Source organism: Budorcas taxicolor, chromosome 23 (genome assembly GCF_023091745.1).
Source record: "Budorcas taxicolor isolate Tak-1 chromosome 23, Takin1.1, whole genome shotgun sequence".
NCBI classification, from domain to species: Eukaryota; Metazoa; Chordata; class Mammalia; order Artiodactyla; family Bovidae; genus Budorcas; species Budorcas taxicolor.
Window position 1 is genome coordinate 20,282,378 of NC_068932.1, and position 18,556 is coordinate 20,300,933.

At 39.3% G+C, this 18,556-nt stretch overlaps 1 protein-coding gene across 1 annotated transcript in view; it reads left to right on the top strand.

The window, feature by feature from the left end:
* ENTPD7 (ectonucleoside triphosphate diphosphohydrolase 7) overlaps positions 1-18,556 on the top strand; it is a gene marked incomplete at its 5' end in the record, with an annotated part of 30,683 nt that overhangs the window by 5,473 nt on the left and 6,654 nt on the right. Inside the window, 6 exons of the mRNA XM_052661029.1 lie at positions 9,221-9,426; positions 9,674-9,824; positions 13,962-14,065; positions 15,928-15,984; positions 16,195-16,328; positions 17,833-17,999. Coding sequence (XP_052516989.1) covers positions 9,221-9,426; positions 9,674-9,824; positions 13,962-14,065; positions 15,928-15,984; positions 16,195-16,328; positions 17,833-17,999 — 819 coding nt within the window. The remainder of the gene's footprint in view (positions 1-9,220; positions 9,427-9,673; positions 9,825-13,961; positions 14,066-15,927; positions 15,985-16,194; positions 16,329-17,832; positions 18,000-18,556) is intronic.

Genomic DNA, 18,556 nt, shown 5'->3' on the forward strand with positions numbered 1-18,556 from the left:
AAAATTTTTCTTCCAGAATTTGTTTTTTGTGGTGGCTGTTACTGTTAGGCACCAGTGAGCATTAGCTGATGATAAAATGATTAAGCAAATAACTAGGAATTGAGGGAAATACCCATCACTAAGTTCAATACCTTATAAAAAATTAGGACAAGGACTTGTAGTTGTGATTTTTATATCACATACATTTAATAGTCATTTTTTTTCTGATTTAAATTGTGAAAAATATTTTAGTTTGAATTTTTTCAAATTGTATTGAAAACTGTATTTTAATTTGAATTTTTTCAGTCATTGGTGGAACCTATCATATCACTTTGGTGATGATATGGCCCCAAATTTTAGAAGCATGAATGGGGGTTTTCCCTCAATATTAAAACCAAAGAATTGTTATATAAACGTGTATTCACATTGCTACTGAAGGAGAAAGCAGGTTTACCTGAGAACTAGAATTTAGAAAAAGGTAAATTTAGAGATTGATGAATGTCAGTAAGGTTTGAATCCAGAACCATTTTTTGATTTATGCTCCTAAAATAAACTTTATTTTTTAGACCAGTTTGAGGTTTACAGCTAAATTGAGCAGAATTGCAGAGATTTCTCATATACCCTTTGTCCTCCCCTGACATGCACAGCAAAGCTATCTTTAAGAATATTTTTTGTTAGATGTGTTTTAGTCAACTGTTTATCTAGCTTGTGCCATATACTGTGTGCTCCAACAACTTCATCAGACTTACTTTGTATTGTTCACCCATTTATTCATTCATTTATTCACTTACTTAACAAATACTGTCTGCACAGTTCCTTCTTTGCGCTTGTCACATTTTAGGTTTCATTGGCCATGTGTGGCTAGTAGCTATCCTATCAGACAGTTCAGATGGGAAATATTTCCTCCAGGTCAGAAAGTTCTGGAATGTGCTAGCCCTGGATGCTGGTAAATTGTTAAACTATATTACTAATTTTTAGTTTAAGGGATTCTTTTTACCATGTATATATTGTGCAAGACAAACAGTGAACTGTTGTATTCAGTACATTTCTTTTTCACCTTAATGTTCGATGATGTTCACTTTTTGGTAGGGCTTCCCAGGTGGCTAAAGAACCTGCCTGCCAAGCAGGAGACCCAGGTTCAATCCCTGGGTTGGGAAGATCCCCTGTAGAAGGAAATGGCAATCTACTCCAGTATTCTTGCCAGGAGAACTCCATGGACAGAGGAGCCTGGCAGGCTACAGTCCATAGAGTCATAAAAGAATTGGACATGACTTAACAACTAAGCATCACCACCAACAAAAACTTTGTCTGGCTTATTGTTCTGAAGAATGCCTGTGGTAGCTACTGAAAGGTGCCTTCATCTTCCTTTGCTACCTGGGAATAACTGAGTGAGAGCTTCTGTGTCAGTAATTGGCTCAATAGTGGCCTTCTTTAGGAGTTTTAATTCTGTTTAAAGTAAGTGAAAAGGAGCCATGACTTATGGTTAGAATAAAAATGATAAACAAATATACAGATGAAGTTAAGGGTTCTAATGTATAGTGGAGCAATTCAGAGATTTTGCTGGTGAAATGGAAGACATTTTTTTGCATTTATTCATTTGCTTGTCCTTAATGGTGTTCATAGTGTTTATAAGCAGAGCTTTAAATTATAAATGTTTCTGACTGCTCTGATTAATCTTGTTAGGAAGTAAGTAGTAACCTTACAAGATGCTTTTCTGGGCATGTAGTACTATCATCAGTCATGCACAGCTACTTTGGCTATAATGTCATTATATTTGGTTTTGAGCCTTGAACAGAGTTGGGATGATGACAATTCATCAAAGAGGTGGTAGCTCCATGCTAATGGGGGCCACTTTAGTGGACTTTTGGCATGTTACTGAGTTCTTTTTGAACTCTAGAAGTGGTATAATTTGTGTTGATTTTGTACACTAATGGCTTGGTCAGTTATTGCTCTAATGCTGTTAATGTTTTGAGGATAATGGCAGCAAAAAGCCAATTGTCTTCCAGTTCTACCTTGGGTGATGTATATGTGGGTATCTTTCTTTTCACTGACTCAGCAGTGACTGGAGGGAAATCATGCTTCTATTTGGGAAATCATCCCAAATAGAAGGGATTTGTGGGTTTGAGGCAGGGGTAAGTGCATGTGATGGTAAATTAGATGTCTCCTGGAACAGTGGATATGACGGATTCCAAAGCTTTTGGAGTTTTTCTCTTGGGCTTGAAGTCCTTTTTAGGGGTTGACTTAGTGCAGTGTCAGCAAAGCAGGAGGATTCAGCAATGCAAGTAATTAATCATGATGGCTAAGTCTAGGATTGCAAATCAGAAATGAAAATATCCAAGAAAGGACCAGTGATGCATCTTTGTTAGGAGCCTAGATGAGGAAGGGCTTCTAAGAAGCCTGAATAGATCATAAGAGGTCAGAATTCCAAAAAAAGATGATACTATTACTTCAAGCCAAAGGGAAGAATTTTTCTTCAGTTACTCATCTGTATGGAAGATGAGAAACAGAGACTTCTGCAGCCTGCAGCTACTGATTAGAGATTCAAGTGGAAAGTATAACATAAATGCCCTCTGGCCCTATCTTTCTCTCTTTTTTTTAAAATATAAATTTATTCATTTTAATTGGAGGTTAATTACTTTACAATATTGTGTTGGTTTTGCCATACATCGACATGAATCTGCCACAGGTATACATGTGTTCCCCATCCTGAACCCCCCTCCCTCCTCCCTCCCTGTACCATCCCTCTGAATCGTCTTAGTGCACCAGCCCCAAACATCCAGTATCATGCATCAAACCTGGATTGGCGATTCGTTTCATATATGATATTATACATGTTTCAATGCCATTCTCCCAAATCATCCCACCCTCTCCCTCTCCCACAGAGTCCAAAAGACTGTTCTATACATCTGTGTCTCTTTTGCTGTCTCGCATACGGGGTTATCATTACCATCTTTCTAAATTCCATATATATGCGTTAGTATACTGTATTGGTGTTTTTCTTTCTGGCTTACTTCACTCTATATAATAGGCTCCAGTTTCATCCACCTCATTAGAACTGATTCAAATGTATTCTTTTTAATGGCTGAGTAATACTCCATTGTGTATATATACCACAGCTTTCTTATCCATTCATCTGCTGATGGACATCTAGGTTGCTTCCATGTCCTGGCTATTATAAACAGTGCTGCGATGAACATTGGGGTACACGTGTCTCTTTCAATTCTGGTTTCCTTGGTGTGTATGCCCAGCAGTGGGATTGCTGGGTCCTAAGGCAGTTCTAGTTCCAGTTTTTTAAGGAATCTCCACACTGTTCTCCATAGTGGCTGTACTAGTTTGCATTCCCACCAACAGTGTAAGAGGGTTCCCTTTTCTCCATACCCTGTCCAGGATTTATTACTTACAGGCTTTTGGATCGCAGCCATTCTGACTGCCGTGAAATGGTACCTCACTGTGGTTTTGATTTGTATTTCTCTGATAATGAGTGATATTGAGCATCTTTTCATGTGTTTGTTAGCCATCTGTATGTCTTCTTTGGAGAAATGTCTATTTAGTTCTTTGGCCCATTTTTTTATTGGGTCGTTTATTTTTCTGGAATTGAGCTGCAGGAGTTGCTTGTATATTTTTGAGATTAGTTGTTTGTCAGTTGCTTCATTTGCTATTATTTTCTCCCATTCTGAAGACTGTCTTTTCACCTTGCTTATAGTTTCCTTTGTTGTGCAGAAGCTTTTAAGTTTAATTAGGTATATCGTAAAGTTGCAGGATATAAAATCAACACACAGAAACCCCTTGCATTCCTATACACTAATAATGAGAAAATAGAAAGAGAAATTAAGGAAACAATTCCATTCACCATTGCAACAAAAAGAATAAAATACTTAAGAATATATCTACCTGAAGAAACTAAAGACCTATATATAGACAACTATAAAACACTGGTGAAAGAAATCAAAGAAGACACTAATAGATGGAGAAATATACCATGTTCATGGATTGGAAAAATCAATATAGTAAAAATGAGTATACTATCCAAAGCAATTTATAGATTCAGTGCAATCCCTATCAAGCTACCGGCAGTATTTTTCACAGAGCTGGAACAAATAATTTCACAGTTTATATGGAAATACAAAAAACCTCGAATAGCCAAAGCAATCTTGAGAAAGAAGAATGGAACTGGAAGAATCAACCTGCCTGACTTCAGGCTCTACTACAAAGCCACAGTCATCAAGACAGTATGGTACTGGCACAAAGACAGAAATATAGATCAATAGAACAAAATAGAAAGCCCAGAGATAAATCCAAGCCTATGGACACCTTATCTTTGACAAAGGAGGCAAGAATATACAATGGATTAAAGACAATCTCTTTAACAAGTGGTGCTGGGAAAACTGGTCAACCACTTGTAAAAGAATGAAACTGGAACACTTTCTAACACCGTACACAAAAATAAACTCAAAATGGATTAAAGATATAAATGTAAGACCAGAAACTATAAAACTCCTAGAGGAGAACATAGGCAAAACACTCTCTGACATACGTCACAGCAGGATCCTCTGTGACCCACCTCCCAGAATATTGGAAATAAAAGCAAAAATAAACAAATGGGACCTAATTAAGCTATCTTTCTTTCTTGTATTGTAATGTCAGCTGACTTTTTTCTGCCAATGCACACATGGCAACTTTAAGAGAAAAGAAAGCAAAGTTGAGTTGTACCCAAATTAGAGTTTTAAGGTTTCTTATTGTGGCAGGAACCAAAGAGGATGACAGGATGCTTTGGAAAGCCACTGAAATTTTCTAAGAAAGAGACCAACTGATTTTGAGTATAGCTATACAAAGACTTAGGTGAATTGTTAACAGACCAGCAGCTTCATATTGTGAGCTCTAGGCCCAACCCAGTCAGTATTGATTGATACATATTGGAGAAATGTGAGGAACATTCTGACTGTATTGGGGCATGCAGTTAATGTACTCACTCTTGAGAAACTGAGAACCTAAATGGAGAGGTGGAGCAAACAAATACGAAAGAAATCTTAGGGCTCAGCCTGAAATGTAAGCAAACTGCTTAAAGAGAATAATGACACTCCAGGTCATTATGAATATTACAAGCATCGGCATTGTTGATTGGAGGCTTCTTAAGAACTGGAAAACCACGTCAGAGAAGGGAAAGGGGAAGGAATAGGAAGAAAAACAGACAGATGTTTGTTAGAAACAAGATTGTGTTCAAGTAGCGGCTCTCAAAGTAACCCTTGGAAGTCTCTGAGACCCTTTTAGGGGATCTATAAGGCCAAAACTATTTCAATAAAAATACTAACACATTTTGTGTTTAAAAAATTCATAACACAATTTATCATCTTGTTTTTAAATGTTAAGTATCTTCACATTGTTATGCAGCCAATCTCCAGAACTTTTTCATCTTGCAAATCTGAAACTCTATACTCATTAGACAACAACTCTAATTTTTTCCCTACCCCCAGCCCCTGTAACCACTATTCTATTTTCTGATTCTGTGAATTTGCTTATTTTTCATATTTTCATAAGTGGAATTATATAGTGTTTGTCTTTTGTGACTGACATATTTCACTTAGCCTGATGTCCTCAAGGTTCACCCCTGTTGTAGCACGTGACAGGATATCCTTTTTTTTTTAAGGCTAAATCATATTCCATTGTATGTATATAACACATGTTGTTTATTCATCTATCATGGACATCTAAGTTGCTTCTACCTTTTGGCTGTGGTGATAGTATTTGTTTTTTTCACTGAGTTAACATTTACACTGATGATACAAAAGCAGTGTTGGGTAAAACTGCTAGTGCTTTAGCACAAATCAAGATAGAGTGCCAAATTAAAGCAGTAATTATGGTGTCTTCACTGTTGCACAATTGCAATGGGAAGGAAAGTCAAGTTCCACTTAAGAATATCATTTTAATGTTCTGTGTGACAAAATGGGAAATATGCATTAAGCGCTTTGCTATATATGCAGGTTGTCTCAAGAAAAAGCACTTAGGCAGTTGTTTGAGTTGTGAGCTGAATACAGCCCTGCTTTTATCATACTATTTTTCACTTGAAAGAATAACTGTCAGAACAACTATGTATTTCGTAAGACATTTGCTTGAAAATGAATGAAGTAAAAACCTATCGCTTCACAGAAAATTACTATCAGTATTTATTGCCAATGATAAAATTTGAACTTCTAAGTGAAAAGTAGAAGTTTGGGATATTTGTTTCTGCCACTGTGAGTGTGCTTCCCAATATCTCAGAAGTTTTGCTTCCCAATTCTTCAAAGACTTTTTTGATAAAATTGGTGGTGACATTAATGAAAGTATGTGGTTTTTGGTAGAATGAAATATGTCAGTGTTAAGATTTGCATAGCTCAATGAACCAGTAGTCTTCAGTATATGATGTGACAACATCATGTGTGAATAAAAGCAATTTAAAGTGAAAGATAGACCAGTGCATTTTAATGTAACAGTATGAAAAGTTCTCAGAGTTTAGATTCCACATTGCCACCAACCTGTAAGAAACTCCACTTGTCAACTTTCAGTGTAGTGTCAAAGGAGAATATCCACAGTAATCTAAAAAGGCTGTTGAAGTACTATTCCCTTTTCAAGCAACATTATGTGAAGCTTGATTTTCCTCATATCTGTCAGCTCAGTTCATTCGCTCAGTCATGTCCGACTCTTTGCGACCCCATGGACTGCAGCATGCCAGGCTTCCCTGTTCATCACCAACTCCCGGAGCTTGTTCAAACTCATGTCCATCAAGTTGGTGATGCCATCCAACCATCTCATCCTCTGTCGTTCTTCACATGCTTCAGTCAAAACAACTTATTATAACAGGTTGAGTACAGAAGTAAATATGAGAATCTAGCTATCTTCTATTAATTCAGACACTGAAGAGATTTGCAAAACTCTAAAACACCACCACACTTCTGACTTTTTTGTTTTAGAAAATAGTTATTTTTCATAAAATTTGTTAATATGTATTGAATTTACTATTATGTCTAAATTAATAAATATTTTAAATGTTCTATTTTCTAACATGGTAAATGTAGATGGATGTAACCCATGTATGCAAAAGCTGTTTGGAGTTCACTAGTTTTAAGACTGTAAAAAGGAGTCCTGAGCCCACAAATTTTGAGAACCAATGTACTGGGAAAAGTTATTCATTAAGTAGGAGGGGACAGGATACAGAATCTTGTCAAAGAGAGATAGAAAGAGTGGTTTTCAGAGACGGAAAGCAGATAAAGATCTGTGAAGTAGAATTGCTGATGAGAAATGAAAAGTCATTTGGGGCATGGATTATCTTGCCTGTTTCTTTTCTGTCTGTGGCACCCAGATGTCTGCCTAACTTTCCTGTGATAGAAGTGACCTGTTAAGAGTTGTTTGGTGGATTGTGAGCCCATTGCAGCCCAGTAATTTGATTAGAATGGGCAAGTTTGTGGTGGAACGGAATCTTTAAGACTGTAAACTTTCTAGTGTGAAACAGATTTTTACCATCTGCTTCACTTACCACAACTCTCATATCCTATCCTATCCTATCCTATCCTATCTCATCTCCTTGACCCTATCCGATGCAATAATTTACAGGATTATGTGCATTTGTGCTAAGTTGCTTCAGTCATGTCCAACTCTTTGTGACCCTATGGAGTCAGACACAGCTGAAGCAACTTAGCACACAAGCTCAAATGTATGTTCCTCTCTTTTTAAAAAAAATGCATTTTGTGTTTTAGAATAGGAAAGGTACTCAGCCCTACTTTTTGATTTTAGAACTGTTTTTATATGGTCTTCTTTTCATCAAGGTTGCTTTCTGTCCAAAATAAGGAACTTTGTGTAGCAATGTGAAATCACCAGCAAACACAAACAAGATTGTTCTGGGGGAGGGGGCAGTATTACTTGGAAAAATTCACAGTATTCCTTTGAAGGTATTCATTCAATTATTAGCTCAATCTATAGTAATATTTATTCAAATTTCAAAGAATCTAGAAGACAAAATTTTAGTCTGCCTACCATGCATTGTATAATAGCACCAAGAAAGAGCTCTCCTTTTTTTGAGTAATGAGCTAAAAGCCATTCTCGCTGGTCTCCTCTTCAGATGAAACCTTTGAAAGAAGTCATCAGTGATGTTTGTAGTTTTCAGGCCCTCACACTCTGAGGAAACTTTAATATTTATTTAATTTTTAAACTTTAATATTTATTGAAGTCTCACCACTCAGAAGAAGGATTTTACCAGCTTTTAGCCTTCTTTTCTTTCTGAACTTTTCAGCCCTTTCCCCCAGAGCATCTTCTGCTAGTTCTCCCTATCCTTACCATGTAACAGTGAGAGCAGGGATAGTGGCACAGCACCTATCTGTTAGCACTGCAGCTGCGGACTGCTTAATACCCATTGCCTCTCTGAGGGTAGAGACTCCCAACTACCCTGATTTCCCAGACGAGAAAATTACCTGAGAGAAGTTAAGTAATTTCCTGACGGTCTCAAAGCATAGAAAGTGCTAGAGCTGAGACTCAAACTTTGGGGTTTCGATGGTAGCATCTTTACTTGTTCCATCTTCCTGCTGTCAGGCATCATTCTGCCATATTCTTCATGTTTATATAAAGAAAGTATAGATAAACAGAAATGAAATTAGGATTGCCTTAGTTATCTAGTGTGCATAGCAAACCACCCTTAGTGGCTCAGTATTTATTCAGGCCTAGAAACCCTTTGCTGCTGCTGCTGCTGCTGCGTCGCTTCAGTCGTGTCCGACTCTGTGCGACCCCATAGACGGCAGCCCACCGGGCTCCCCCATCCCTGGGATTCTCTAGGCAAGAACACTGGAGTGGGTTGCCATTTCCTTCTCCAATGCATAAAAGTGAAAAGTGAAAGTGAAGTCGCTCAGTCGTGTCCGACTCTTAGCGACCCCATGGACTGCAGCCCACCAGGCTCCTCCGTCCATGGGATTTTCCAGGCAAGAGTACTGGAGTGGGGTGCCATTGCCTTCTCCAAGAAACCCTTTAATGCTTAGTAGAAGATTTGCTACCATGGCCAGTTTCAGAACTACTCCCAAACTTCTAGTTATGTAATTTCAGTGTAAACCAGCTGTTGCGTCATGTATGTCAGTAAATATGGTCAATATTATTTCATTCCTTTGTTAGGATGTGTAGTCCCATGTGCTTGGCACATGTAGCCACTTAATGAAGACTCGTGAACAGAAGAATTAAGTGGTGGTGCTATTCGCTTAACACTAGTTCCTCTTTCTGCCTGGCTTAGGTATTTGGCTCGAGTAGGAGATCTTGAAGCTACTGACACTGAAGACCCAGATCTGAATTATGGACTTGTTGTGGACTGTGGCAGCAGTGGCTCTCGGATTTTTGTTTATTTCTGGCCAAGACATAATGGGAATCCTCATGACTTACTGGACATCAAACAGATGAGAGACCGAAACAGCCAACCAGTGGTTAAAAAAATCAAGCCAGGTACTAAATGGAATTTAAATCATTGTTGATCTCTTTTATCTGCTGCAGAAATGAGAGGAGAGAAGAGAAGAGGGAGAAAGCAAGCTACCCTTTTCTTCTGGAGATTCTGGATAATAGGAGGGATTCATTGTTGCCCTACTGTTATGAAATAAATAAATGATTAGGACCTAGACAGAACCTTATGGGATATCAGTCTTCTGAGTCTCTGTGATCTGCTCTTTAATGAAAGTATTTTATCTTATTTAAGGAATCTCTGCAATGGCAGACACTCCAGAACATGCCAGCGATTACCTTCGTCCTCTGCTGAGCTTTGCTGCTGCTCACGTGCCTGTGAGGAAGCACAAGGAGACCCCCCTTTACATCCTCTGCACGGCAGGCATGAGGCTTCTTCCCGAGAGGTGAGACACAGGAGGGTGGGTGGCACGAGAGTTGAAAGTGCGGTTTCATGCATTATTCTCTGTGGTTCCTGATCTGAAGACGGGATGTGGGTACATCACACAGAGTTGGCAGGTGGCACTAAAAGACTTCCTGCTCAAAATACAGCAGAGCCAACCTACAACCCGTTATTTCACCATCGCTTACCACACATCCATGGCATTTGCTTCTTTGGGATCAATATCTATTTGAGATGGCTGTAATGATTTTTAGTTTTGATTAGGGTTAGGAGCAGCAGTGATGGTGATAACTTTGGATCATTATCTAGCACCTAGAAAGTGAAAGTGTTAGTCACTCAGTCATGTCCAACTCTTTGTGACGCCATGGACTGTAGCCCAGCAGGCTCCTCTGTCCATGGGATTTCCTAGGCAAGAATACTGGAGTGGGTTGCCATTTCCTTTTCCAGGGGATTTTCCTGACCTGGGGTTTGAACATGGGTCTCCTGCACTGCAGGCTAATTCTTCACTAGGCAGATTCTTCACCGTCTGAGGCACCAGGGAAGCCCAGAGGGGAAGCATAATTTCACAAGGGTGGTAGGAAGGTCACCTGAGGGACTGGGTACCTGGGGCCTAGTAGGAGGGCTCTGGTAAGATTTGAGTTTTCTCTGTAACTTTGCCTGGCTTCCTGGTGACAGCTGGTGCTGCCTGCAAGCTTGGTCTCCATGGCTTGAGACCAGGTTTTTCATCACTTGTCAGGTAAGTTTTTTCCATATGACCTTGGCAGTTTAGCCTGGCATTTTTGTCACCTAATCCTAGAGGAGGAGGAAAAGGAAGAGGCAGTGGCTATGCTTAGGTCTCATCCCTCCTTGTTTGTGATTTCTCCCCTTTGACACCTCGCTGACCCCTGTACACTTACTATGGTCTTGGGGTAGGTAGGAATGAGCCCCCTTAACTTGAGCATCCATCCTTCTGGAATGTCCACAGTCTCATAGTCATCAGTATTTTTTATTAGCTTAAATATTTTTCCTTGATAATTAGGAGTTCCCTTTGCACAGAACTTCATTTTGTTTGTTTGGCCAACACCAGTGAAAACCTCTGTCATGTGTATAGGGCCCCATTCAGCTTGTGCCAGACAGGCCACACAGTACAACCTGCGCCAGTGCGTCTTTCAGTGCACTGCTTTCCTGCTGCTCAGGTGCAGACTTACTGGTTTCCTCTCTGGTTTACTGTTGAGAAGCCATTTGTCATCCTTCAAGGCCTTCTAGCTCCTTATTTTCACAAACATTTTGGTTTTAATTTTTTTGTTGTTTGTACTTATTTTTAAAACTGAAATTTATGATGTAGAACTTTACATCATTAAATTTTAAAAGCAAAACAAAAAAGTCATTATTCTACTGTCTTATCAAAACTGTTTCATTTTGTTTTATTCCTTTCTATCTGTACATCTATATGTAACTTCTACAAAATCGTTCTCATACTACACATGCAGTTTAGAATTTTTGTTTTTGACGAAAGTAATACATCATTCTTCCCAGGTGATTTTCCAGGTGGCTCAGTGGTAAAGAACTCACCTGCCAATGCAGGAGATGTGGGTTTGATTCCTGGGTTGGGGAAGTCCCCTGGAGGAGGACATGGCAACCCACTGCAGTATTCTTGCCTGGGAATTCCCATAGACAGAGGAGCCTGGCAGTCCATGGGCTTGCAAAAGAATTGGATACAACTGAGCGACTAAACACCACCGCCACCACTGTCATTCAGAATTTTGCAAACCCTTGGGAGAGTGTGGATGACACACGTGGTGCCATATCATGGGTTCCGTGAATGGACTGAGGTCTCACAAACCAGGAAGGAGGTTGGCGGGCCAGAGGAAAAGCTGACTCAGAGGTCAGAAAGGCAGAGCCAACCAACAGGGCAAAGATTTGGCCACATTTTGTGAGCAAAGTGGAGCAAAGGAGAGGATTGCCCCATCTGCTGGCACTGCCCATCCTTTCCTCAGTCAGAGAAGTTTCTATTTAAACAAAACCACCCCATTAGCTCCACCCCATTTGTCTAAGATGTTCTCTGTCATCATGGAGCTCTGAATATTAATATTTATTTTATCTTAAGAATTTGTAAAGAACTTGCCTTTAACTTCTTTTTTGATCACCTCTTTTAATAATACCTAGATCTATCCTGGGCTTATGAAACCTCTAAGGAAGCTATAGTTGTTGACATAAGTGTAACAATCCCTGCGAGAACCTGTTTTATATAATTAATACTTTGTTACTTATTTGTATTTGTGAGAAATATTCAAAATGGGGGTGGATCACCTGTACTGTATTTTGGATTTTTTAGCAGGATGTTTTATTTCTTTGCCAAAGGCCTAAACTAATAGAATTTATTCTACTGCCTTTTTATTTTGTAATAGAAATAGCTTTAAAGAACTACAAAGTGATATTATAAGAAAATTGTAAAGTGATAAGAAAAAAACTTAATTATGGGAAATTTCAAATATATATAGAAGTAGAGGGAACAGTGTAGCGACTCCCCATTTACTTCCCACCCAGCCTGAGCAATTGTCAACATTTTGCCATAGACATTTTTTTTTTTAAATAAAGAAGCAGTATTGAATTTTAGAAAACCAATGTTCCATCCTATCCGGTGAAATACATGAAGAGTGTTTTGTTTATTAACATAAATTGGGATAATATTATATATACTGTTTTCTAACCTATTGGAACTCGAAATCTTTTCATGTCAATACAGGTAGATAGAAATTGACCTCATTTCTTTTAACATCTGTATGCTATAACATTGTATGAATATACCATAAATTACTTAGCCAGTCACTACTGATGTACATACGGTTAGATTATTTCCAGTTCTTCACTGTTACAAGTAATGCTGCAGTATTTTTCTCCTTTGTATTCTTGTCTGATGACTTTACTGCAATAGCTGTCTTACAATACAGTAATTAGGTCAAAGGTTTAAACACATTAACAAATTTGATACATAGTCCCAGATCACCCTTTAGAAAGATTCTACCAGTAATGTACATTTCAAACAGCAGAGTGTGTTGGTGCCCGTTCTTCAACATCATCACCAGACCAGCAAGCCTTTGGATATTTGGGTGTTCTTTGGTATCGTCTTTGGGTATGCTTACTGAAGCATATTCAGTAAGAATGGCAAAAATAGCACTTCTTGTTCCCTCTATGAAGTTTTTATCTTTAAAATTTATTGTATATAACAATGAGCTTTTTAGAAACTATACTTGACATTATCTTGGGAAGTTATTACTTTAAATATAATTTTCACTTTCAAGGGCTAATAACATTCTTTACCAAGTCATGTTGACAACCAGTATAACCAGCAGAATATTTCTGTAATGAGTAATTTTTAAAATCCAAGATAATTACTCTTATTTTCAACCAGCATTGTCTCTAGATTCATATTACTACTTCTAGCTTTGTTTCTTTGCTTGTCCTTACCTGATCATACTAATAACATAAAACTTTAGAGGACAGAATGGCCTTGTAGATACTAAGCTTCAAGCATCATCCCCAAATTATGACCTTTGGATTTTGATCCTGCTCTGGCTTTTCCAAATGATAAGAATTTTATGAAGATAAAATCAACCCTTGAAATATGGAAAAGGAAATTTAAGAGTTTATGTAAAGCATCATATAAAAACTTGTGGGCCAAAGTCTTCTTCCTGTGTGGTGATGTGTTTCTGTGTTGTGTAAGATCTGAGGATGAGAGTGTGTTCCTCAATTTAGCAGCCTCCTTTCATGGTGGTTAGGAATAGTGTAATTACGTTTATTTTATAGATTATGAAACTGTGCTCCAGTTTCCTGCAGCTTATCCATACTTAGCCTGTGAGAGGCATAGAACCATAGTCTTATCTTTTAATACTTTTTGAATTGTAGCATTATATGAAAGAGAAGTATTACTGTTACCATATTGCCTTTTAAGAGGGAGGCTATGCTTTTGAGTAATTTTAAGACTTTGAAATTGAAGGGGGTACCAAACCGAAGCAAGGATCAAGTGGCTTGGGTTGGTGAACAGTGGGGTCTAATAAGGCTAAGTAGAAGGTCAAGTCGAGGCTGTTTGTGAGAAGAGGGTTTAACCATTAACTCTTAGGGCTTTTTTTTTTTTTTTTTTTTTTTTGGTTCTTTCTTGCAGGAAGCAGTTGGCTATCTTGGCTGATCTAGTGAAAGATTTACCTCTGGAGTTTGACTTCCTCTTTTCTCAGTCTCAGGCAGAAGTGATCTCTGGAAAGCAAGAAGGTACTGGGCCTTGAGCAGTGAAAGCTTGCGCTTAGGGTTTGTAGCTTTGGGGGGGGAGTTGCATGCGTGGTGTCATGTTGCCCAAATGTGCCCTCTATGATGAATTATATTTCCGTTTCTTGAAAAACAGAAAATTGTTTGTCTTCTAGTTGCAGTTCACATTGAGGAACAGATTCACCTTTTTCAATCTCAGTTTTACATTTTTCAGTCCTAAAATTCCCATTAGGTTTTACTCCGTTTTTTTGCTGAGACTCTTTCTATTCACTGGAAGACTGCTCTTATGTCCTGGCTGTATAGCTGCCTTGGGGCTTCCCTGGTGGCTCAGACAGTAAAGAGTCCGCCTGCAGTGCAGGAAACCCAGGTTCAATCCCTGGGTTGGGAAGATCCCCTGGAGAAGGAAATGCCAACCCTCTCTAGTATTCTTGCCTGGAGAATCCCGTAGACAGAGAGGAACCTGGTAGGCTACAGTCCCAACGGTCGCAAAAAGTCAGACACAATAGAGTGACTGAACATTTTTCATAGCTGCCTTATTTGATAATTCCAACACCTGTGTCATCTCAGGGTTGGCATTTTTTCCCTTATGGGTTGAGATTTTCCTAGTTCTTTGTCAAGTCGTTTTATATGGTATCCTAGATATTTTGAGTATTACATTGTTAGACCGTGGGTTTTGTTTCAGTCATAAAGGGAATGTTAATTTTTTTGTCTTAGCAGACTGGTTAGGTTCAGGCCTGAACTTCTGACCTGCTTTCTGTGGACGGTGATTCTTTTGATTCTGGCACTGAGATTAGGATTTGTCCTGTGTGTGTGCCAGCCAGTGACCAATCTGCACCTAGGCACAGCCCATACAAATGGATTGACTAGCCAGTAGGCCAGTTCTCAGAACCTGTGATATGTTGTTTAGAGTCAGATCACGTATGTGAGCCCACGAATTCCTACACCACCTCATTCCCAACTCTCCACTATCTCCCCAAGACTGTCTGGGAGATAGCCCTGCAGCTCGCTTTCGTGGTCCTTCGGTAGGAAGTCAGGGGTTTAATTTGCCCAGTGTGCCATGCATTTCCCATGACTGCATCTGTATCCAGGGCTACATGGTAGAGGACAGAGGGAGAAAAGTGAGCAATAGGACTTTGCCTCAACTCTTGAGGCCATGGCTCCTCTGGCCAGAAAGGGCTCATACTCCTCAGAGATGGGCATCTGCCTAGCCTCTCCCTGCGCTGACGCAGGACTGCCTGGGGTAGCAGAGAACCACCTTTTTCAGAAAGCAAGGGACTCCCCCCGGCCCTCCCTTCTGAACCTTTGGAGTCCCCTTTTCTGGTGGTCCTTGGACCCCAAAACAGGGCCTTGTAGTTCTTTCTGTGCATATCTGGTTTTGTATTTCAAGCTGGTTTTCAGTCCAGGCCAGACAGTATCTGAGGGGGGAAAATGGGAAACTTGCTGCAATTTTGGTGGTACTTTAAAGTCTCATGTCTACCCCAGCGTGCCTTCTGTCATTTACTTTCAGAGTCCTCAGACAGCTGCTCTGTACATTCTGTCCAGAGTTTATACTTTATTCAGTGGGGGGACAGGGCGAGTGTGGTTAATTAATTCTGTCTTGCCCAGAGCTAAAACTCCCAAGATTTACATCTTTTATTTATTTTTACACATTAATTCCTATTCATTATAGGAAATTTAGAAAATGCAAATAATTTTAAAAGGGAAAAACATCACCAGATAAAAAATTTTAAATTCATACACTAAGAGTATGGAATAAAATACTATGATCACTTTTTTTCCAGGAAAAGGGGGAAAGAGCAGCTGTGGAGAGGTGTACACATGCTATTACAGTAGAGAATTAAGCAAGGGCTTTTATGTTTCTTACTTAGGGGTTTATGCATGGATTGGAATCAACTTTGTTTTGGGAAGATTCGACCATGAAGATGGTGAGTGATACTGTCTTCTTAAGACAGTTCTAAGGGCTGAAGATTTATGTCATAACCAATCACTAGCATGTAAGTGCTAATTCTGATTTCTTTTTTCCTTCTTTTTTCAAAACTTAACATGCTTCTTTTATTGCTTTTTAACTTTCCTCATTTATTTCAGTCCCAATTTGCTTTCTTTTATTGCTTTTTAACTTACCTCATTTATTTCAGAAGCTGATGCTGAGGCTCCCCAGGAATTGGTGACAGGACGCAGAAGGACAGTAGGGATACTGGATATGGGAGGAGCCTCTCTCCAAATTGCTTATGAAGTTCCTGCCTCAACTTCTGTCCTTTCTCCACAAGAGGTATTTTACTTTTTGGGGAAATTCAGTTGCTAGGAATGCCCATCTTTGAGAAGGAAGGGCGCTATGTTTTGACTTAGACCGACTGTCCTAGGTCCATATATTGCTTCAGATCATTGCTGGCTTATGTAATCTTGGGTCAGTTACCTCTCTGAGCCTCAGTTTCCTTATGTGTAAAAAGAGAATAGTAGTTATCTATTTCATAAAGTTGTGAGTATGAAATAATACCACTTGTATAAAGTACTTAACAAGCTGCCCAACATGTAATAAAAGCTTAATACATTTTAGCTATTATAATTATACTACTTATCTGGAAGAGTTGCCTGAGGATTAAACATGATAATATAAATCCCAGAGTACAGTATTTGAAAAATACTTATTCATTAGATGTTATTCCCTTTCTTTTAGATGGAATTCCATCTTGTGCTTGTTATTCCTTGCCTTACTAGAATGTAAAGAATGCATTTTGAGGGAGAAGTTTTATCAGTCAGAAGAAAAAGAAATAAAACATTTTTCAGCACCTAGTATGTGCAAGATATAAGACATGTTACACTGCCCCCAAAGCTTGTGATCTATCAGTGGAGACAGCCTGTGATAACAGGCAGACCACGACAGTTCTATAATTTGATCTAAACTGGGGTTTCTCATCATTGGCACAGTTGGCATTTTGGGCTGAGTAAGTCTTTGTTGTGTCTGGTGCATTGTATGATATTTCACAGCATCCTTGGCCTCTATCAGATGTCATAATGCCCCTATATCCCCCACACTCTCAGTTTTGACAAGTAAAAGTGTCTTCAGACACTGCCAGTTGCCCCTGGCGGTACAAAATCACCTCTGGGTGAGCATCTTGGGTCTAAACAGAGAGCCACGGCAGTGTGGGCACTGACAGCGTGAACCACATTCACAAGGGCTTGAGTAGGTGCCTTCCATGCTGCCTTCATGGAAAGGAAGGTATTTACCTGGTCCTTGGATGATAGCAGCCCTTTGCATAGTGGAGGTTAAGGGAAGGCCATCTGTACGGAGGTGACAGTATGCACAAAAGCACAGAAAAAACAGCAAAGAGCCCAGAATGTCCAGGGAATTATGAATAGCCTGTTGTAGTATGGGGTTTTTAAGTGTGGTAACAGGGAATGCTGGGAAGTGATAAGATAAAGTTAAATCATGAGGAGTTTTGGGAGCCATGCTAGGGGATTTGGCTTTTTTATCTGTAGATAGTAAGGAACAAGCAAACTTTTTTGAGTAGGGCGGTCATACGGGTTTAAGTTTCATCATCTGTGTAATAATTAAACTCTCAAAGTCACCAGCTCTGAATTTCGTGACTATGTTAATCGTGTGACAAGGTTAGGGTCATTTTATGTCTTTGTTTAAAATAGCTCTATGAAGATGAAAGAATGCTATTAACACAAAATGTCTTAAAGAGTAGTCATAGCAAATGAAACCTGGTGTATTAGCAATGTCATACCTTTCTAGAAATCAAAACTAAAATTTCTTTTACATCATATCGCAGGAAGAAGCTGCGAAGATCTTGCTAGCTGAGTTCAACCTGGGCTGTGATGTGCAACACACTGAACACGTGTATAGGGTTTATGTCACGACCTTTCTGGGTTTTGGGGGCAACTTTGCCCGGCAGCGCTATGAAGATCTTGTATTGAATGAAACTCTTAACAAGAACAGGTATGCTTGACATGGGATCTGTTGATTCTGAAATAGAATGTTGGCAGGCTGCAGATATTTGGGAGGAATGGTTATATCCTACCAAGATATTAATAGATATGTCCTTGCTTCCTCCTTCCTTGCCACCCCTGCCAGTGGGGTAGCTTTGTGTTGTCGTTCAGTTGCTCATTTGTGCCCAGCTCTTTGCGACCCCATGGACTGCAGCACACCAGGCTTCCCTGTCCATCACTGTCTCTCGGAGCATGTCTATTAGTAGTCCCATTTGATCTTCATCGGAGTGCCTTCTAATCTTTGTCATTAGGACTTATTGCAGTGACTTCTTGCTATGCCCATCTTCAGACATGGCATCACAGGATAAGTGAGATCAATTAAGTCATTAATTTAAATTGTGTAGTATAACATAGCTTCCAGAAGTTTCTTCCACATGGAAGTGCTCAGAATCTGTTTGCCGAATTACAGTAGAGTTGCCTTTTACGTGGGACTTAAAGATTTCATAGCGTGCATAAAATATTCTCTAAGTCCAGAGTAGACACTTTTCCCTCCAGCATTGGACTGAT